This window comes from Scyliorhinus canicula, chromosome 31 (assembly GCF_902713615.1).
Source record: "Scyliorhinus canicula chromosome 31, sScyCan1.1, whole genome shotgun sequence".
Taxonomy (NCBI): Eukaryota; Metazoa; Chordata; class Chondrichthyes; order Carcharhiniformes; family Scyliorhinidae; genus Scyliorhinus; species Scyliorhinus canicula.
The window spans coordinates 1,171,879-1,194,602 of NC_052176.1; the positions used below are offsets into that span (position 1 = coordinate 1,171,879).

General features: G+C 56.3%; 1 protein-coding gene across 2 annotated transcripts; it reads left to right on the forward strand.

Moving 5' to 3' along the window:
* Nucleotides 1-4,420: 4,420 nt before the first annotated feature.
* LOC119959026 (putative transcription factor Ovo-like 1) lies at nucleotides 4,421-16,704 on the forward strand. 2 transcript variants are annotated; one of them, XM_038787571.1, is made up of 5 exons: nucleotides 4,421-4,527; nucleotides 5,354-5,641; nucleotides 13,152-13,333; nucleotides 15,048-15,234; nucleotides 16,369-16,704. In XM_038787571.1, the coding sequence occupies exons 2-5, from the start codon at nucleotides 5,542-5,544 to the stop codon at nucleotides 16,656-16,658; spliced, it is 759 nt and encodes a 252-aa protein (XP_038643499.1). In that variant the 5' UTR covers nucleotides 4,421-4,527; nucleotides 5,354-5,541; the 3' UTR covers nucleotides 16,659-16,704. The 2 variants fall into 2 exon arrangements, with proteins under 2 accessions (XP_038643499.1, XP_038643500.1); XM_038787572.1 differs by lacking the exon at nucleotides 4,421-4,527 and adding an exon at nucleotides 4,612-4,630.
* Nucleotides 16,705-22,724: the final 6,020 nt, after the last annotated feature.

Sequence of the window (22,724 nt, forward strand, 5' to 3'; positions counted from 1 at the left end):
GGATTGGCTGAGTGGGGTCCCCGGTGGGGTGGCCGCCTGCGGAGTCCACGATACGTAGGAGGGGTGGGCCGTGCGGCTGGGGGTGTCGGCCTGAAGACTGCGAGAGGCGATTGTCATCGATAGCGCCAGCTTTTTGGTTTCTGCGAGGTCGAGTGTGGCCCCCTCGAAAAGTCGCGGATGTGGTTCGACCCTATCCCCGTGACGAAAGCTCCCGCATGAGGAGGTTGGAATGTTCCGTGGCCGTGACGGCCGGACAGTCACAGTCTCTGACCAGGGGAATTAAAGCACGCCAGAAATCTTCTACGGACTCACCAGGGAGCTGACTACGGGTAGAGAGTATGTGTCTGGCGAAGAGCGTGTTTGTCAGCTGGGCGGAGTTCTCTTTCAGTAGGGCCATGGCTTCATCGTAGGTCGGCGCGTCCTGGATAAGCGGAAGGAACGTGGAGCTCAGCCGCGTGTAGAGGATCTGAATCTTCTGAGCTTCCGGAATTGGGTCTGGTGCAGACCTGATGTAAGCTTCGAATCGGGCTAGCCAATGTTCAAAGTCCTTTTTGGCGTTGCTTGATTGCGGATCCAGCTGCAGGCGATCTGGCTCGATGCGGAGGTCCATCTTCTGAAAATTTTAGTGTAATAAATTGATGCACGATCAATCACACAAAGACGAGAGGCTTTATTACACTAAGGTCTCCTACAGCAGCTGGCGAAATGGTTGCTGTACGGGGAGCACGCATATTTATACTCCGCCTACTGGGCGGAGCCAGCAGGCACGGACTACCCCGTACCTATAGTACAGGGTCTTACCACACATCTCCTAATATATACAACAGTGGTGATTATCACACGACCTTTCTGCTGAACCTGTGCTGTGTTTTTTTTCTTTTTCTTTGAGAATCTGTATTGTCAGAAGTAGGCTTACATTAACACTGCAATGAAGTTATTGTGAAAATCCCCTCGTCGCCACATTCCTGCGCCTGTTAGGGTACACAGAGGGAGTATTCAGAATGTCCATTCACCCAACAAGCACGTCTTTCGGGACTTGTGAGAGGAAACCGGAGCGCCCGGAGGAAACCCACGCAGGCACGGGGAGAACGTGCAGGCTCCGCACCGACAGTGACCCCAGCGGGGAATCGAACCTGGGACCCTGGAGCTGTGCTGCCGTGCATTGCCTCAGCACTCCGCCTCCGACAGTGCGGCTCTCCCTCAGTACTGACCCTCTGACAGTGCGGCACCCCCTCAGTACTGACTCTCTGACAGTGCGGCGCTCCCTCAGTACTGACCCTCTGACAGTGCGGCACTCCCTCAGTACTGACCCTCTGACAGTGCGGCGCTCCCTCAGTACTGACCCTCTGACAGTGCGGCGCTCCCTCAGTACTGACCCTCTGACAGTGTGGCACTCCCTCAGTACTGACCCTCTGACAGTGCGGCACTCCCTCAGTACTGACCCTCTGACAGTGCGGCTCCCTCAGTACTGACCCTCTGACAGTGCGGCACTCCCTCAGTCCTGACCCTCTGACAGTGCGGCACTCCCTCAGTACTGACCCTCTGACAGTGCGGCTCCCTCAGTACTGACCCTCTGACAGTGCAGCACTCCCTCAGTACTGACCCTCTGACAGTGCGGCACTCCCTCAGTACTGACCCTCTGACAGTGCAGCACTCCCTCAGTACTGACCCTCCCACAGTGCAGCACTCCCTCAGTACTGACCCTCTGACAGTGCAGCACTCCTTCAGTATTGACCCTCTGACAGTGCAGCGCTCCCTCAGTACTGACTCTCTGACAGTGCGGCGCTCCCTCAGTACTGACCCTCTGACAGTGCGGCACTCCCTCAGTACTGACCCTCTGACAGTGCGGCACTCCCTCAGTACTGACCCTCTGACAGTGCGGCACTCCCTCAGTACTGACCCTCTGACAGTGCGGCACTCCCTCAGTACTGACCCTCTGACAGTGCAGCACTCCCTCAGTACTGACCCTCTGACAGTGCAGCACTCCCTCAGTACTGACCCTCTGACAGTGCGGCACTCCCTCAGTACTGACCCTCTGACAGTGCGGCACTCCCTCAGTACTGACCCTCTGACAGTGCAGCACTCCCTCAGTACTGACCCTCTGACAGTGCGGCGCTCCCTCAGTACTGACCCTCTGACAGTGCGGCGCTCCCTCAGTACTGACCCTCTGACAGTGCGGCACTCCCTCAGTCCTGTGCGTGAGGGAGGGGGGTCACCCTGTGATGAGGGCCCCAATTCTGTGAAGTTACTTCTATTTTTGCAGTCCTGTCGCTTTAAGAGCACCACGCCCGCAGTAAATGCTGTGTAAACAGACTCTCCGTCTGTTCCGCCGGGGGCATTTTCTGCCTCTTGTAACTGTAGGTTTGACACGGAACCAACAGGCCCTGTAACCTAACAGGTTTTCAACAAGCTAACTTGTTTTGGAATGAATGCATTGGAGTCAAAATGAGGAACACCAGGAATCATCTGTCTGTTAATGGAAGCAATATATGGATCTGATGTTAATACTGTATCCATTATAGCAAATCTATTTGCAGAAGTTTTCCTGTGTCTGTCTGGAAAGCAGCCTATTAATCAGTTTTGTGGAGTTTATCAGAGGGAGCCCCTCACACCCAGATTCTGACCCACTCTCATGCTATGAATATTCACTGCTGGGAAGCAATTGCCTCTACTTAATGTAACAAATCCACAGGGAGTGGGGAGAATGTGGGACTCGCTCCCAGGGGGAGTGGGGAGAATGTGGGACTCGCTCCCACGGGGAGTGGGGAGAATGTGGGACTCGCTCCCACGGGGAGTGGGGAGAATGTGGGACTCGCTCCCACGGGGAGTGGGGAGAATGTGGGACTCGCTCCAACGGGGAGTGGGTGAGAAGGTGGGACTCGCTCCCACGGGGAGTGGGGAGAATGTGGGACTCGCTCCCACGGGGAGTGGGGAGAATGTGGGACTCGCTCCCACGGGGAGTGGGGAGAATGTGGGACTCGCTCCCACGGGGAGTGGGGAGAATGTGGGACTCGCTCCCACGGGGAGTGGGGAGAATGTGGGACTCGCTCCCACGGGGAGTGGGGAGAATGTGGGACTCGCTCCCATGGGGAGCGGGGAGAATGTGGGACTCACTCCCACGGGGAGTGGGGAGAATGTGGGACTCACTCCCACGGGGAGTGGGGGAATGTGGGACTCGCTCCCACGGGGAGTGGGGGGAATGTGGGACTTGCTCCCCACGGGGAGTGGGGAGAATGTGGGACTCGCTCCCACGGGGAGTGGAGAGAATGTGGGACTCGCTCCCACAGCGAGTGGGGGGAATGTGGGACTCGCTCCCACGGGGAGTGGGGAGAATGTGGGACTCGCTCCCACGGGGAGTGGGGAGAATATGGGACTCGCTCCCCACAGGGAGTGGGGGAGAATGTGGGACTTCGTCGCACAAGGAGCGCCCGAGGTGAATAGAGTTGATAAATTTGAAGGGGGAAGCCAGGGTCCCAGGTTCGATTCCCGGCTTGGCTCACTGTCTGTGCGGAGTCTGCACGTCCTCCCCGTGTCTGCGTGGGTTTCCTCCGGGTGCTCCGGTTTCCCCCCCACAAGTCCCGAAAGACGTGGGCTGCGATTTTCCCTTCCGGGAACTGAGCCCCCACGCCGGCCGGAAATCCGGCGCCAGCAACTCCGGCGGCAACGGGCCCCCAAGGTGGGGAATTCTCACCTGTCTCAGGGGCTAGGTCGACACCGGAGGGGTTGGAGCCCTACAGGGGCCAGCGCGGAAGGAAGGAGTGGGATTCTCCGACCTGGCCGGGGTGGGGGTGAAATCCCGCCCGTGCTTGTTGGGTGAATTGGACATTCTGAATTCTCCCCCGTGTGTACCTGAGCAAACGCCGCAATGTGGCGACAAGGGGGATTTTCACAGTAACCTCATTGCAGCGTTAATGTCAGCCGACTGGTGACAATAATAAAAATTATTATCATGATTAAGAAGAATCCCAGCTGCTACAGAATGCTAAAGAAAAGTTCATGTTGGTCCTGAAACATTAACTCCGCTTCCCAGACCCCCCCCCCCCCCCCCCCCCCCCCCAGTGAGGCTGAGCTACTCCAGCATTTGCTCTCTGCATCTGAGCCTCTCGAGATTAACGAAAGTTGCTGGAATAAAGACAGTAAAGTGCGGCACCCGCCTCGCGTCCTCTTGCAGAGGTGGGGGAATGTTTGAGTGAATAGATAGTTGGGCAGGAGGTAGGTATCTGTCTGTGGAGGGGCAGGCTTACCTTCGCTTTATTGAGCATTTCTTGGAAACTATTCTGCGGAGATGGGATGCAATTGGAGAAATCAGAATGTTATTTTGCAGTTTTGTTTGGGCAATGCAATGAGTCAGGGCGGTTGGATGGGAGGTATGTGTTGGGGGAGAGGTTGCTTTAAGACAGTGTGTGTGTCAGCAGCATTTAGACAGGTGTGTGTTGGCCACAGCACCACCGTTATCTGTCAGCGCATGCGTTAATGTCCAGGTTCCTGCTTTCCAACTCTGCGACTGCTCTGCTACCTGGATTAAAGGTGGGTCCCACCAACAGTGATCTGTTCCTCTTCAAGTCAGGGAGGGAAGGAGAGAGGGGAGCTGACAGACTCACCTCCTGCTGAGAGAGAGAGAGAGAAACAGGTAGAAAGAGTGAGAGGGAGAGGGGTACAGGGAGAGACAGTTAGACAGTTAGAGCTAGAGTGAGAGAGACAGAGAGGGAGAGAGGTACAGGGAGAGACAGTTAGAGATAGAGTGAGAGAGACAGAGAGGGAGGGAGAGAGAGGGAGAGACAGAGAGGGACGGAGAGAGAGAGAGAGAGAGACAGAAAGATAGAGAGACAGAGGGGGGGGGGGAGAGAGAGAGAGAGAGAGACAGAGAGGGACGGAGAGAGAGAGAGAGACAGAAAGATAGAGAGAGACAGAGGGGGGGGGGGGGAGAGAGAGACAGAGAGGGACGGAGAGAGAGGGAGATACAGAAAGATAGAGAGACAGAGGGGGGGGGGGGAGAGAGAGAGACAGAGAGGGAGGGAGAGAGAGGGAGAGATAGAGGGAAAGACGGGTACAGAGATAGACAGGCAGAGAGCGAGAGAGACGGAGAGATAGAGTGACAGAGACAGAGAGAGAGGGAAGAGACAGAGAGAGAGAGCGAGACAGAGAGAGAGGGGGACAGAGAGAGAGAGAGGCAGAGAGATAGAGTGACAGAGAGAGAGGGGGAGAGAGAGAGAGAGAGACAGAGGGAGAGGGAGAGAAAGAGAGAGGGAAAGACAGGTACAGAGATAGGCAGAGAGAGAGAGAGATAGAGGGACAGGAAGAGAGAGAGGGAAAGCAGTAGAGCCGGTTCTAGAAATCTTGTTTCTCTTTTAAGTCACACAGGTGTCGTTCCTTTGCTTCCAGAAGTAACAGTGCAAAGACCAAGAAGGGAGAGCAAGAGAGATTGTCGAGTTCATTACCCCACACCAGGCTCTCTCTCTGCCTCTCTCTCCGGCAGTGACTGGAGTTGGAGGGAACTGACCCACAAGTACGTTTATCCTGAAGCAACTGTTCAGACACAAGATGCCGAGGGCATTTCTGGTGAAAACTCGCAGTGCGAATTCAAAGCTTCGAAGTTGGGGAGAGATTCCTGATGAGTTGAGGGCGGACATCTACATCCCCCGTAAGTACATGGACAGACCTGTGGGTACATTGGGACGTCCTCAGTCTGGTATCGCCAGCAACAATTGAATGGGATCCGCTGTGACCAGGGGGGATCCACTGTGCCTGGCAGGGATCCACTGTGCCTGAAAGGGATCCACTGTGCCTGACAGGGATCCGCTGTGCCAGGCAGGGATCCACTGTGCCTGGCAGGGATCCGATCTGTCTGGCAGGTATCCACTGTGCCTGGCAGGGATCCACTGTGTCTGGCAGGGATCCACTGTGTCTGGCAGGGATCCACTGTGTCTGACAGGGGTCCGCTCTGTCTGGCAGGGATCCACTGTGCCTGGCAGAGATCCACTGTGTCTGGCAGGGATCCACTGTGTCTGACAGGGGTCCGCTCTGTCTGGCAGGGATCCACTGTGTCTGGCAGCAATCCGCTGTGCCTGACAGGGATCCACTGTGACAAGGAGGGATCCACTGTGTCTGGTAGGGATCCACTATGCCTGGCAGGGATCCACTGTGTCTGGCAGCGATCCACTGTGCCAGGCAGGGGTCCACTATGTATGACAGTGATCTACTGTGTTGGGTAGGGATCCACTGTGCGTGGCAGGGATCCACTGTGTCTGGCAATGATCCACTGTGCCTGGCAGGGACCAGCTGTGACCAGGAGGGATCCACTGTACCTGGCAGGGATCCGCTGTGTCTGGCAGGGATCCACTGTGTCTGGCAGCGATCCACTGTGTCTGGCAGCGAGCTACTATGCCTGACAGGAGTCCGCTCTGTCTGGCAGGGATCCACTGTGCGTGGCAGGGATCCACTGTGTCTGGCAATGATCCACTGTGCCTGGCAGGGACCAGCTGTGACCAGGAGGGATCCACTGTACCTGGCAGGGATCTGCTGTGTCTGGCAGGGATCCACTGTGTCTGGCAGCGATCCACTGTGTCTGGCAGCGAGCTACTATGCCTGACAGGAGTCCGCTCTGTCTGGCAGGGATCCACTGTGCCTGGCAGGGATCCACTGTGCCTGGCAGGGATCCACTGTGTCTGGCAGGGATCCACTGTGTCTGGCAGGGATCCACTGTGCCTGGCAGGGATCCACTGTGTCTGGCAGGGATCCACTGTGTCTGACAGGGGACGCTCTGTCTGGCAGGGATCCACTGTGTCTGGCAGCGATCCACTGTGTCTGGCAGGAATCTGCTGTGCCTGACAGAGATCCACTGTGACAAGGAGGGATCCACTGTGTCTGGCAGGGATCCACTGTGTCTGGCAGCGATCCACTGTGCCAGGCGGGGATCCACTATGTATGGCAGTGATCTACTGTGTTGGGTAGGGATCCACTGTACATGGCAAGGATCCACTGTGTCTGGCAAGGATCCACTGTGTCTGACAGGGATCCGCTGTGACCAGGAGGGATCCACTGTACCTGGCAGGGATCCGCTGTGTCTGACAGGGATCCACTGTGCCTGGCAGCGATCTACTGTGCCTGACAGGGGTCCGCTCTGTCTGGCAGGGATCCACTGTGCCTGGCAGGGATCCACTGTGCCTGACAGGGGTCCGCTCTGTCTGGCAGGGATCCACTGTGCCTGGCAGGGATCCACTGTGTCTAACAGGGATCTGCTGTGTCTGGCAGGATCCACTGTGCCTGGCAGGGATCCACTGTGTCTGACAGGGATCCACTGTGTCTAACAGGGATCCGCTGTGTCTGGCAGGGAGCCACTGTGTCTGGCAGGGATCCACAGTGTCTGGCAGGGATCCACTGTGCCTGACAGGGATCCACTGTGTCTGGCAGGGAGCCACTGTGTCTGACAGGGATCCGCTGTGTCTGGCAGAGATCCACTGTGCCTAGCAGGGAGTCACTGTGTCTGGCAGGGATCCACTGTGCCGGACAGGGACCCGCTGTGCCCAGGAGGGATCCACTGTGTCTGACAGGGATCCGCTGTGTCCAGGAGGGATCTACTGTACCTGACAGAGGTCCAGTGTCCAGGAGGGATCCACTGTACCCAGGGCAGATCAACTGGGCCGGACAGGGATCCACTATGCCTGGCAGGGATCCACTGTGTCCAGGATGGATCCACTGTGCCTGACAGGGATCCACTGTGCCCAGGAAGGACACAGTGTACCCAGAAAGGATCCACTGTGCGCAGGAGGGATCCACTCTGCCCAGGAGGGATCCACTATACCTGACAGGGGTCCACTGCATCTGGCAGGGACACATTGTGCACAGGATGGATCAACTGCAACTGACATGGATCCACTGTGATCAGGAGGGATCCACTGCATCTGACAGGGACCCACTGTGCACAGGATGGATCAACTGCAACTGACATGGATCCACTATGACCAGGAGGGATCAACTGCACCTGGCATGGATCCACTGTGACACGGAGGTATTTACTGCACTTGACAGGGATCCACTGTGACCAATAGGTATCCACTACACCTGATAGGGATCCACTGTGGCCAAGAGGGATCCATTGCACCTGCAGGGATCAGCTGCAACTGACAGGGATCCACAGTGACCAGGAGGTGTTTACTACACCTGGCTGGGATCCACTGTGACCAAGAGGGATCAACTGGAGCTACAGGGATCCACTGTGACCAGGAGGGATCCATTGCACCTGACAGGGGTCAACATTTTACAGAAAATTATCCATTGTGTTTGGGAAGGACCTGCTTGTGTTTCAGAAGGATCATGTGCTAAGAAGGATCCACTGGGCCTGAGAGGGGTCTATTGTGCCTGGGAGGGATCTATTGTGTATGGTAGGGATCTATTGTGTATGCAAGGGATCTATTGTATTCGGTAGGGATCTATTGTATCCGATAGGGATCTATTGTGTATGGAAGGGATCTTTTGTGTCTGGGGGATCTATTGTGTCTGGGAGGGATCTATTGTGCCTGGGAGGTATATATTGTGCCTGGGATGGATCTATTGTGCCTGGGAGGGATCTATTATGCCTGGGGTGGATCTATTGTGCATGAGAGGGATCTATTGTGTCTGAAAGAGATCTATTGTGCATGGGGATCTATTGTGTCTGGAGGATATACCGTGCCTGGTAGGTATCTATTGTGCCTGGTAGGTATCTATTGTGCCTGGGAGAGATCTATTGTGTATGAGAGGGATCTATTGTGCCTGGGAGGTATATATTGTGCCTGGGAGGGATCTATTGTGCCTGGGAGGGATATATTGTGCTTGGGAGGGATCTACTGTGCCTGAGGGGATCTATTGTGCCCAGGGGTCTATTGTGCCCGGGGGTGGGGGGTGATCTATTGTGCCCGGGGGGGTCTATTGTGTCTGGGAGGTATCTATTGTGCCTGGGAGGTATATATTGTGCCTGGGAGGTATATATTGTGTCTGTGAGGGATCTATTGTGCCCGGGGGGGTCTATTGTGTCTGGGAGGTATCTATTGTGCCTGGGATGGATATATTGTGCCTGTGAGGAATCTATTGTGCCTGGGAGGGATCTATTGTGCCTGGGAGGGATCCATTGTGCCTGAGAGGGATCTATTGTGCCTGGGAGGGATCTATTGTGCCTGGGAGGGATCTATTGTGCCTGGGAGGGATCTATTGTGCCTGGCGGGGATCTATTGTGTATGGCAGGGATCTATTGTGTCTGGGAGGATATATTGTGCCTGGGAGAGATCTATTGTGCCTGGGAGGGATCTATTGAGCCTGGGAGGGATCTATTATGCTTGGGAGGGATATATTGTGTCTGGGGATCTATTGTGCATGGGAGGGATCTATTGTGCCTGGCGGGGATCTATTGTGTATGGGAGGATCTATTGTGTCTGGGGGATATATTGTGCCTGGGAGGGATCTATTGTGCCTGGGGGGGATCTATTGTGCCCACGGGGGGGGGGGGGGGTATTGTGTATGGGAGGGATCTATTGTGTATGTGAGGGTTATATTGTGCCTGGGAGGGATCTTTTGTGTCTGGGACGATTTATTGTGCATTGAAGGGATCTATTGTGCCTGGGAGAGATCTATTGTGTCTGGATGGGATCGATTGTACCTGGATGGGATCTATTGTGTCTGGGAGGGATCTATTGTGCCTGGGAGGGATCGATTGTACCTGGGACGGATCGATTGTACCTGGGAGGGACCAACTTGGTAGGGAAAACAATCAACTGTGTTTCGGAAGGACCCACTTGTGTCTCGGAACGTTCCAGTGTCTGGGAAGGATCCACTATGCCCGGGAAGAACCCATTGCATCTGAAAGGGATCCACTGAGCACGGAAACGATCCATTGTTCAGAAGGGATCCACTATCCCCGAAATTGATCCATTCTACCCAGAAGGGATACATTCTGCCCAGAAGTTTTGGGACACTGTTCCCACATCCAGAAATAAGCTTTGCGGATATCTCAGTTCTGGGTTTTAAAAAAATTAAATTGAAATAAAGGATTTTATCCTTTAAAACCCAATAAGTCTGCATAAAGATTTGGAGGGATTTAGTTTGTTGGAGGTTTATGTTGGGGATAATGACACGGGGACATAGAACATAGAACGATACAGCGCAGTACAGGCCCTTCGGCCCTCGATGTTGCACCGACATGGAAAAAAAACTAAAGGCCATCTAACCTACACTATGCCTTTATCATCCATATGCTTATCCAATAAACTTTTAAATGCCCTCAATGTTGGCGAGTTCACTACTGTTGCAGGTAGGGCATTCCACGGCCTCTACCACTCTTTGCGTAAAAAACCCACCTCTGACCTCTGTCCTATATCTATTACCCCTCAATTTAAGGCTATGTCCCCTCGTGCTAGCCACCTCCATCCGCGGGAGAAGGCTCTCACTGTCCACCCTATCTAACCCTCTGATCATTTTGTATGCCTCTATTAAGTCACCTCTTAACCTTCTTCTCTCTAACGAAAACAACCTCAAGTCCATCAGCCTTTCCTCATAAGATTTTCCCTCCATACCAGGCAACATCCTGGTAAATCTCCTCTGCACCCGTTCCATGTTTGATATATATGAAAATATAACTTTTAAAAACGCAAGTTCACAAACTGTAGACTTGGACAGTTTTGGAAAACTTTCTTGAGTTTAAAAGTTGGAATAAATGCTGTGGCTGAAACTTCACAGCGTACACACCACCCTGTTCCCATTCTCTCCACTGGGTTGAGCAATGGACAGAGGTGTGACTGTATTTGTTAATAATATCCAGCTCCTAGATGGGCCTTTATGTTATTTTTTAAAAATTGTGTCAAGCACCTTGATCCAGGTCTAAGAAGCTTTGATTCTGACCAGAAAGTAACGTTTTACAAACTTCCTGAAAACTACTTTGTTAAAAAGAAATCATTAAAGTTGTGATTTATTAGGAAACTTCACCTCTGCTCCCCCTCCAGCTGCCTTCTGCTGTCTCGGAAAGCACCGGTATATAATTGCTGGATTGTCAGACAGAGTGTCTATGGGGGTTGCTGCAATATTCAAGATGTTTAGACTTGTTCCCAATGGTCCAGCAACTTTCTGTGGATCTGCGAGGCAGGTTAGCAAATTCATTGCTCACCAGAGAATGGAACTCAACCAGTATCCTCCCTGGTCACAGCGTGGGCCGGATTCACACCTCCCTATCTCTGTAACCTCCTCCAGCCCCTACAACCCTCCCTATCTCTGTAACCTCCTCCAGCCCCTACAACCCTCCCTATCTCTGTAACCTCCTCCAGCCCCTACACCCCTCCCTATCTCTGTAACCTCCTCCAGCCCCTACACCCCCTCCCTATCTCTGTAACCTCCTCCAGCCCCTACACCCCCTCCCTATCTCTGTAACCTCCTCCAGCCCCTACACCCCTCCCTATCTCTGTAACCTCCTCCAGCCCCTCCAACCCTCCCTATCTCTGTAACCTCCTCCAGCCCCTCCAACCCTCCCTATCTCTGTAACCTCCTCCAGCCCCGACAACCCTCCTTATCTCTGTAACCTCCTCCAGTCCTCCCAATCTCTGTAACATCCACCAGCCCCTACACCCCTCCCTATCTCTGTAACCTCCTCCAGCCCCTACACCCCTCCCAATCTCTGTAACCTCCTCCAGCCCCTACACCCCTCCCTATCTCTGTAACCTCCTCCAGCCCCGACAACCCTCCCTATCTCTGTAACCTCCTCCAGCCCCTCCAACCCTCCCTATCTCTGTAACCTCCTCCAGCCCCGACAACCCTCCTTATCTCTGTAACCTCCTCCAGTCCTCCCAATCTCTGTAACATCCACCAGCCCCTACACCCCTCCCTATCTCTGTAACCTCCTCCAGCCCCTACACCCCTCCCAATCTCTGTAACCTCCTCCAGCCCCTACACCCCTCCCTATCTCTGTAACCTCCTCCAGCCCCGACAACCCTCCCTATCTCTGTAACCTCCTCCAGCCCCGACAACCCTCCCTATCTCCGTAACCTCCTCCAGCCCCTACAACCCTCCCTATCTCTGTAACTTCCTCCAGCCGCAACAACCCTCCCTATCTCTGTAACCTCCTCCAGCCGCAACAACCCTCCCTATCTCTGTAACCTCCTCCAGCCCCTACAACCCTCCCTATCTCTGTAACCTCCTCCAGCCCCTACAACCGTCCCTATCTCTGTAACCTCCTCCAGTCCCTACAACTGTCCCTATCTCTGTAACCACCTCCAGTCCTCCCTATCTCTGTAACCTCCTCCAGCCCCAACAACCCTCCCTATCTCTGTAACCTCCTCCAGCCACTACACCCCTCCCTATCTCTGCAACCTCCTCCAGCCCCTACAACCCTCCCTATCTCTGTAACCTCCTCCAGCCCCTACAACCCTCCCTATCTCTGTAACCTCCTCCCTCCCTATCTCTGTCACCTCCTCCAGTCCCTACAATCCTCCCTATCTTTGTAACCTTCCCCAGCCCCTACAACCCTCCCTATCTCTGTAACCTCCTCCCTCCCTCCCTATCTGTCACCTCCAGCCCCTACAACCCTCCCTATCTCTGTAACCTCCTCCAGCCTCTACAACCCTCCCTCTCCTTGTAACCTCCTCCAGTCCCTTCAACCCTCCCTATCTCTGTAACCTTACCCAGCCCCTACAACCCTCCCTATATCTGTAACCTCCTCCAGCCCCTACAACCCTCCCTATCTCTGTAACCTCCTCCAGCCCCTACAACCCTCCCTATCTCTGTAACCTTCCCCAGCCCCTACAACCCTCCCTATCTCTGAAACCCCCTCCCTCCCTCCCTATCTCTGACACCTCCTCCAGCCCAGAACAACCCTCCCTATCTCTGTAACCTTCCCCAGCCCCTACAACCCTCCCTACCTCTGTAACCTTCCCCAGCCCCTACAACCCTCCCTATCTCTGTAACATGCTCCAGTCCCTACAACCCTCCCTATCTCTGTAACCTACCCCAGCCCCTACAACCCTCCCTATCTCTGTAACCTCCTCCAGCCCCTACATCCCTCCCTATCTCTGTAACCTCCTCCAGCCCTACACCCCCTCCCTATCTCTGTAACCTCCTCCAGCCCCTACACCCCTCCCTATCTCTGTAACATGCTGGCTTTCCTCGATGATGTTTGCAAATAATTCTTTCTTTAGATCCCCTAGATATTTTTCATTACAAAGAGTCTGAAATCGATGAGGCACCGTTATCTCTGTCAGTGGAGGAGAACATCGAGAAGGAATCTGCCTACGACACGGACTCTAGCACATCTGTACAGGACACTGAAACTGGATTCCACCACAATGTCCACCAGGGGTACATTCGATCCAAGATGAAGGTATAAACCACGTATACATTGTAAACAGAACATCTAAAACCCTCCCTCGGGACGCCCCAAAGTGTCTCACTCACAATGAAGGAGTATTTTTTTGAAGTGAGGTCACTGTTGTGATTTGGGAAACGCAGCAGTCAATTTACACACAGCAAGATCCCACACACAGCAATGTGAGAATGGCCCAGATCATCTGTTTTTACTGATGTTGGGCGAGGGATAAATATTGGCCCAGGACACCGGGGAGAACTCCCTCAGTACTGACCCTCTGACAGTGCGGCACTCCCTCAGTACTGACCCTCTGACAGTGCGGCACTCCCTCAGTACTGACCCTCTGACAGTGCGGCACTCCCTCAGTACTGACCCTCTGACAGTGCGGCACTCCCTCAGTACTGACCCTCTGACAGTGCGGCACTCCCTCAGTACTGACCCTCTGACAGTGCGGCACTCCCTCAGTACTGACCCTCTGACAGTGCGGCACTCCCTCAGTACTGACCCTCTGACAGTGCGGCACTCCCTCAGTACTGACCCTCTGACAGTGCGGCGCTCCCTCAGTACTGACCCTCTGACAGTGCGGCGCTCCCTCAGTACTGACCCTCTGACAGTGCGGCACTCCCTCAGTACTGACCCTCTGACAGTGCGGCGCTCCCTCAGTACTGACCCTCTGACAGTGCGGCACTCCCTCAGTACTGACCCTCTGACAGTGCAGCACTCCCTCAGTACCGACCCTCTGACAGTGCGGCACTCCCTCAGTACTGACCCTCTGACAGTGCGGCACTCCCTCAGTATTGACCCTCTGACAGTGCGGCACTCCCTCAGTACTGACCCTCTGACAGTGCGGCACTCCCTCAGTACTGACCCTCTGACAGTGCGGCACTCCCTCAGTACTGACCCTCTGACAGTGCGGCTCCCTCAGTGCTGACCCTCTGACAGTGCGGCTCCCTCAGTACTGACCCTCTGACAGTGCGGCACTCCCTCAGTACTGACCCTCTGTCAGTGCGGCGCTCCCTCAGTACTGACCCTCTGACAGTGCGGCACTCCCTCAGTACTGACCCTCTGACAGTGCGGCTCCCTCAGTACTGACCCTCTGACAGTGCAGCACTCCCTCAGTACTGACCCTCTGACAGTGCGGCACTCCCTCAGTACTGACTCTCTGACAGTGCAGCACTCCCTCAGTACTAACCCTCTGACAGTGCGGCACTCCCTCAGTACTGACCCTCTGACAGTGCGGCACTCCCTCAGTACTGACCCTCTGACAGTGCGGCACTCCCTCAGTACTGACCCTCTGACAGTGCGGCACTCCCTCAGTACTGTCGCTCTGACAGTGCAGCGCTCCCTCAGTACTGACCCTCTGACAGTGCGGCACTCCCTCAGTACTGACCCTCTGACAGTGCGGCGGTCCCTCAGTATCGTCACCGCGAGTCACGGACTGGATTATGAGGTTCATGCGTCTGGAGTGGATTTAAACGTATGACTGGCAGGGCAGGCGGCGCAGTGGGTTAGCGCTGCTGCCTCACGGCGCCGAGGACCCGGTTTCGATCTCGGCTCTGGGTCACTGTCCGTGTGGAGTTGGCACGTTCTCCCTCTCAAGTCCAGGAACGAGGCTGTTCCTGGACTTGGTGGGCCTGAGAGGGGGGGGGGGGGGGGGGGGGGGGGGGGGGGAGCGGGGCGCAGTCGGAACGTGCGTCGGAGCCGATGTGAACAGATGCATGTTTTCCAGGTGACCAGCGGAGTGTGCACAGATGAGAAATATTGCTGCCCCTTTTGCCAGAAAACCTTCCAGTACCAGCGAATGCTCAACAGGCACCTGAACTGCCACAATGAGGTGAAACGTCACCTTTGTAACTTCTGCGGGAAAGGATTCAACGACACATTCGACCTCAAGCGGCATGTCCGGACGCACACGGGTAAGAGGAGCGGTGGAACCCTGTTTCAGTTTCAATTTGTGTTAGGTGGTGGCGTGGCCCACCGCAAGGGTTTATAATTCTGCCCCCCCCCCCCCCCCCCCAATACCCCTCGGGCTGGGGATATTCCCCCTGGGGGGGGGGGGGGGGGTCCGATGTAGATTCGCCAGAACGATCACGGGGCTGAAAGGGTTAAGTTCCGAGGACAGGTCGCAAGATGAGGCGCGTGTTCTCCCCCCTCGAGTACGGGACATTGAGGGGTCATCAAATCGAGGAGGGGGCGGGGGGTTTAAATTGCCGAAAGGATTCGATAGGGTCGAGAGCGACACGATTCCCTCTGGACAGGGGAGTGGGAATCTGGAACGCCCCCCGCCCCCACTAAAAGCTGTCGAGGCTGCGCGGGGGGGGGGGGGGGGGCCCAAGGAGGGGGCTGAATGGGCCTCCTCCTGTCCCACTGTAACAGGGGGGGGGCTGAATGTCTCCTTCTGTTCCTGTGTTCCCAACAACTGATTCGCGAACAGTGCGGCACTCCCTCAGTACTGACCCTCTGACAGTGCGGCACTCCCTCAGTACTGACCCTCTGACAGTGCGGCACTCCCTCAGTACTGACCCTCTGACAGTGCGGCACTCCCTCAGTACTGACCCTCTGACAGTGCGGCACTCCCTCAGTACTGACCCTCTGACAGTGCAGCACTCCCTCAGTACTGACCCTCTGACAGTGCGGCACTCCCTCAGTACTGACCCTCTGACAGTGCGGCACTCCCTCAGTACTGACCCTCTGACAGTGCGGCACTCCCTCAGTACTGACCCTCTGACAGTGCGGCACTCCCTCCGTACTGACCCTCTGACAGTGCGGCACTCCCTCAGTACTGACCCTCTGACAGTGCGGCACTCCCTCAGTACTGACCGTCTGACAGTGCAGCGCTCCCTCAGTACTGACCCTCTGACAGTGCGGCACTCCCTCAGTACTGACCCTCTGACAGTGCGGCACTCCCTCAGTACTGACCCTCTGACAGTGCAGCACTCCCTCAGTACTGACCCTCTGGCAGCGCGGGTCTGTGTTTGATTTTATCTGAATTGTAATGTGGTTAAAGGTGCTTTGTGTAACAGTCAGTAACAGCGGGTTTATCCGAGCAGGTATCCGTCCATATAAATGCCACCTGTGTGACAAGGCGTTCACACAGCGCTGCTCACTGGAGTCTCACCTGAAGAAGATTCACAGCGTGCAGCAGGCTTACGCCTACAAGGAGCGACGTGCCAAGCTGTACGTGTGCGAGGACTGCGGCTTTACAGCCGAGAGCCAGGAAGGTCACATCATCCACGTGAAGGAAACGCACCCCAACAGCACCCTGACGCGGAAATCGAAGAGGGTGGAGGCGGCGATGGAGAGCTCCCTCAGCTCGCTGCTGGACAGCAAGAGCACGTAATCGCTCGTCTCTGCCACTCGCCTCTCTGAGGGGCGGGGGGGGGGGCTTCCAGGGGAGCGGGGAGGGGGCGGCAGCACGCTGCTGATGATTCTGTGTTTGTTACCGTGCTGGACACTGAGTGGCGGGATCAGCTGGCAACGTAGCGGAGTGGGGCACCTCCAACACCAACCCTCCCCCCCCCCCCCCAAAAAATCTACCTCTGCCCGATCTCCCTCGGCTGGGGCTCCACAGTCGCTCGCTGGCTGGCGTGAAAGGCCGCACCAAGACCAGGAGGCCCTTCAGCCCCTCCAATCTGTTCCGTTGCTGGCCGACGACTGAGGCTGACGTTTCCCCCGTCTCCCCCCCCTCGCACCGGAGACCTTTTGAAACCCCAAAGACCACCCACCTTGACGTCTTTATCCCCCCCCCCCCACCCCCACCCCCCCCCATCGCAAACTTCGGACTGAGGAAAGTGGGAGAGCTCCAGGAACCGACGTCAGCCCAGGCGGGATATTCGACTGCAACGGCATCACTGTGCGATCCAGCCTTCGCCTGCCTTCCCCCCCACAGCCCCCACACCCCCTCCCAACCCTCTTGGCAGTGAGATTCGCTGGTCGACTGACCCACCGTTCACTGAGAGACTGAGATCGGTGTTAACCCTTCGCTGACCTGGGTGGAGTGGATCCCATCGCATCAGGCACAGCAAAGTGCACTTTTCCCTCGCTGGGGAAATACGGGGAATAATATCTCCTCTTCGTCTATTTTGATGGTTTGAATAATGTGCAAGAAAAATATTTTTGGGGAAAGTTTGTCTAACGTTTCAACTTACTGCTTGTAATATGATTCTTGGAATTTGGGAACAATTTGTATCAGATTTTCATGTTCAGTGTATATTTAAAGCTGGGATAACTTGCAACAGGATTGTTAATAAACTGTGTACAGGAGGTTTGGATAGTATAGGGTACAGGTACTTTACTGAGATACTTGTACAGAGTAAAGCTCCCTCTACACTGTCCCCATCAAACACTCCCAGGACAGGTACAGCACGGGGTTAGATACAGAGTAAAGCTCCCTCTACACTGTCCCCATCAAACACTCCCAGGACAGGTACAGCACGGGGTTAGATACAGAGTAAAGCTCCCTCTACACTGTCCCCATCAAACACTCCCAGGACAGGGACAGCACGGGGTTAGATACAGAGTAAAGCTCCCTCTACACTGTCCCCATCAAACACTCCCAGGACAGGTACAGCACGGGGTTAGATACAGAGTAAAGCTCCCTCTACACTGTCCCCATCAAACACTCCCAGGACAGGTACAGCACGGGGTTAGATACAGAGTAAAGCTCCCTCTACACTGTCCCCTTGAAACACTCCCAGGGCAGGTACAGCACGGGGTTAGATACAGAGTAAAGCTCCCTCTACACTGTCCCCATCAAACACTCCCAGGACAGGAACAGCACGGGGTTAGATACAGAGTAAAGCTCCCTCTACACTGTCCCCATCAAACACTCCCAGGACAGGTACAGCACGGGGTTAGATACAGAGTAAAGCTCCCTCTACACTGTCCCCATCAAACGCTCCCAGGACAGGTACAGCACAGGGTTAGATACAGAGTAAAGCTCCCTCTACACTGTCCCCATCAAACAATCCCAGGACAGGTACAGCACGGGGTTAGATACAGAGTAAAGCTCCCTCTACACTGTCCCCATCAAACACTCCCAGGACAGGTACAGCACGGGGTTAGATACAGAGTAAAGCCCCCTCTACACTGTCTCCATCAAACACTCCCAGGACAGGTACAGCACGGGGTTAGATACAGAGTAAAGAGCAAAAACAAAGAACAATACAGAGCACTTCCTTGTGCCGTATCCCTCTATACCCATCCTATCCATGTGTTTGTCAAGATGCCTTTTGAACCCCGTTAATGTATCTGCTTCCACAGCCTCCCCTGGCAACGTGTTCCAGGCACTCACCACCCTCTGTGTAAAAACACCTGCCTCGCACATCTCCTCTAAACTTTGCCCCTCGGACCTTAAACCCCTGCCCCCTGGTGACTGACCCCTCCACCCTGGGAAAGAGTGCCTGACCATCCACTCTATCCACCACCCTCATAATCTTGTAGACCGCTATAAGGCCGCCCCTCAACCTCCGTCTTTCTAATGAAAACATGAAAGCTCTCTCCTGAGAGGATTTGAGGCGCGATTCTCCGCGCTCCCCGCCGGGTGAGAGACTCGCCGGGGGGGGAGGGGGGGGGGGGGACAGCGTGAATCCCACCACGACGCCGGCTGCTGGATCCTCTGGGGCCGTTTTATGGGCAGGGTGGGATTCACGCCACGCTGGTCGAGGGCCGTTAGCAGCGGACCCCCCCCGCCCACCCCCCGGCGATTCTCCGGGCCTCGATGGGCCGTCCGTTCTTGGCCAGTCCCGCCGACGTGGATAAGACATGGTCCCACACGGCGGGACCTGGCAGGTAAGTCGGCTGGGGCGGTCCTCGGGGGGGGCACCCACGGTGGCTCTGGCCTGCGATCGGGGCACACCGATCTGCGGGCGGGCCTGTGCCGTGGCGGCATTCCTTCCTTCCGCGCCTGTAGGGCTCCGCCATGGTTGGCGTGGAGAAGAGAACCCCCTACGCATACACCAAAATACGCCGGCCGGTCTGCGCATGCGCGGAACCACGCCGACCGGTCTGCGCATGCGCGGAACCACGCCGGCCGGTCTGCACATGCACCAAAATACGGCGGCCGGTCTGCGCATGCGCGGAACCACGCCGACCGGTCTGCGCATGCGCGGAACCACGGCAACCGGTCTGCTCATGCGCGGAACCACGCCGGCCGGTCTGCGCATGCGCGAACTCGCGCAGTCCCTTCGGCGCCGGCTGGGGAGGTGCCAACCCGTTCGCCGTCCACCTCGCCCCTGGACGTGCGGAGGATTCCGCACGGAGTGGTTGGTGCCGGTTCACCCGCCGGCGTGGGAACTTAATCCCCAGAAAGGAGAATCCCGGCCAAGGTCTTTGTTTCGAGCAATTGTGCACTTTGACCTTTGGGAACACCAAAATCACCAGAATAACTCCCTCTTTCCAAGAGTCAGATCAGACACAGTTCGGGGGCTGGATTGTCCGTTTCGGGAACTCCGTCCCCGCGCTGTTGTGAAAACCGTCACGCCAGGAAAACAGGTGTCAAAAGGCCACGGATTGTCCGTCTCGCTGGGGGCGAGCAGGGAGGCAGCGTAACGCTCGCAGCTCCAGCTGGCGATTAGGCCCCCCCCACACACGTCCGGACCAGAAGTCGCACCGTGCTCCATGGCGGACTCAGCCCATGGACCTGGAACGGCAAAACAGTGCCCCACATCGGCCGCTCGCCCGAGCCAGACCGACCGCATACATAGCCCCCAGTCCCCAATGAAGCCTCCCCTGCTCCCCGATCGGCCGTCCCCTGATTGTGGCGGCCACGGATTCAGTCTGCAACCACCTAGCCTCAACACCCACTCCCTATCTCTGTAACCTCCTCCAGGCCCTACAACCCTCCCTATCTCTGTAACCTCCTCCAGCCCCTACAACCCTCCCTATCTCTGTAACCTCCTCCAGCCCCTACAACCCTCCCTATCTCTGTAACCCCCTCCAGCCCCTACAACCCTCCCTATCTCTGTAACCTCCTCCAGCCCCTACAACCCTCCCTATCTCTGTAACCTCCTCCAGGCCCTACAACCCTCCCTATCTCTGTAACCTCCTCCAGCCCCTACAACCCTCCCTATCTCTGTAACCTCCTCCAGCCCCTACACCCCCTCCCTATCTCTGTAACCTCCTCCAGTCCCTACAACCCTCCCTATCTCTGTAACCTCCTCCAGCCCCTACACCTCTCCCTATCCTCCATTCCTTACAACCCTCATTCCATTACAGGAACAGGAGGAGGCCCATTCAGCCCCCTCCTCGCGCCTGTTACACAGGAACAGGAGGTGCCAATTCAGCCCCCTCCTCGAGCCTGTTACACAGGAACAGGAGCCATTCAGCCCCTCGAGCCTGTTACACAGGAACAGGAGGAGGCCCATTCAGCCCCCTCCTCGAGCCTGTTACACAGGAACAGGAGGAGCCCATTCAGCCCCTCGAGCCTGTTACACAGGAACAGGAGGAGCCCATTCAGCCCCTCGAGCCTGTTACAGTGGGACAGGAGGAGGCCCATTCAATGAGATCTCTGCTGATCTGAATCTTTTTTTTTAAATTTAGAGTACCCAATTTTTTTTTTCCAATTAAGGGGCAATTTAGCGTAGCCAATCCACCTACCCTGCACATCTTTGGGTTGTGGGGGCGAAACCCACGCAGACACGGGGAGAATGTGCAAACTCCACACGGAGAGTGACCCAGGGCCGGGATTCGAACCCGGGTCCTCAGCGCCGTAGGCATCAATGCTAACCACTGCGCCACCGTGCTGCCCTATGCTGATCTGAATCTTAACTCCATCTCCCCACCTCGGTTCCCTAACCCTTCACCTCCTTCCCCAACAAAAACCTCTCAATCTGGGGGCCTGGACATTCCCAATTGAACCCCCCCCCACCCCCGCAGCCTCGACAGCTTTTGGGTGGGGGGGGGGAAGAGTTCCAGATTCCCACTCCCCTGTGTGTGGGGGAGCTTGCTGACCCCCTCCCCCCCCCCCCCTCCAGCCCAGCTTGCTGACACCCCCCCCCAGTTCTCATATAAACAGACAGGCCCTGCCCTCGCTACGAGACCCGTAGAGAGCGGAGCTCCAAACCCCAGCAGGGAAACATTGGGCCGAATGGCCTGCTGGACGTACTGTGGACCCGGTGCCCTGTGCCGGAAACTTCTCCCTCGCGGAAGCAGCCGTGTTTGGCATGTTAAATGTAAAAAGCAAGCTGGCGTAGGGCGTGATTATCGGGCACAGAATCATATCTCAGCTCCTGTACTCGAGTCAATACCACAGGCTGTGGGTGCAAGGTGCGGCGGCTGTACACTCCCACTGTCAAACACAACAGGTCCAGCTTTCCCATCGTCCTCCTCACCCCCTGGAGCTTCCGTTACCTCTCCACTGATTCCAAATTAAATCAACAAGGATCATCCCAGAACTGACCGGTCCGAACTCTTCAGGAATGATTGAACGGGCTGTGGGCCCATTTTCTCTCGAAAAGAGGAGGCTGAGGTCACTGGAGACAGCAGAAGACGGGGCATCGATACAAGACAGTGACTAATAAACCCACTGGGGGACTCGGGAGAGACGTCTTTATCCGGAGAGTGGGGAGAATGTGGGACTCGCTCCCCACGGGGTGTGGGGAGAATGTGGGACTCGCTCCCCACGGGGTGTGGGGAGAATGTGGGACTCGCTCCCCACGGGGAGTGGGGAGAATGTGGGACTCGCTCCCCACGGGGAGAGGAGGAGAATGTGGGACTCGCTCCCACGGGGAGTGGGGAGAATGTGGGACTCGCTCCCACGGGGAGTGGGCAGAATGTGGGACTCGCTCCCACGGGGAGTGGGGGAGAATGTGGTACACGCTCCCACAGGGAGTGGGGTTGAATGTGGGACTCGCTGCCACGGGGAGTGGGGAGATTGTGGGACTCGCTCCCACGGGGAGTGGGGGAGAATGTGGGACTCGCTCCCACGGGGAGTGGGGAGAATGTGGGACTCGCTCCCATGGGGAGTGGGGAGAATGTGGGACTGGCTCCCACGGGGAGTGGGGAGAATGTGGGACTCGCTCCCACGGGGAGTGGGGGAGAATGTGGGACTCGCTCCCACGGGGAGTGGGGGAGAATGTGGGACTCGCTCCTACGGGGAGTGGGGAGAATGTGGGGACTGGCTCCCACGGGGAGTGGGGAGAATGTGGGACTCGCTCCTACGGGGAGTGGGGGAGAATGTGGGACTGGCTCCCACGGGGAGTGGGGGAGAATGTGGGACTCGCTCCCACGGGGAGTGGGGGAGAATGTGGGACTCGCTCCCACGGGGAGTGGGGGAGAATGTGGGACTCGCTCCCACGGGGAGTGGGGAGAATGTGGGACTCGAACCCCACGGGGAGTGGGGAGAATGTGGGACTCGCTCCCATGGGGAGTGGGGAGAATGTGGGACTGGCTCCCACGGGGAGTGGAG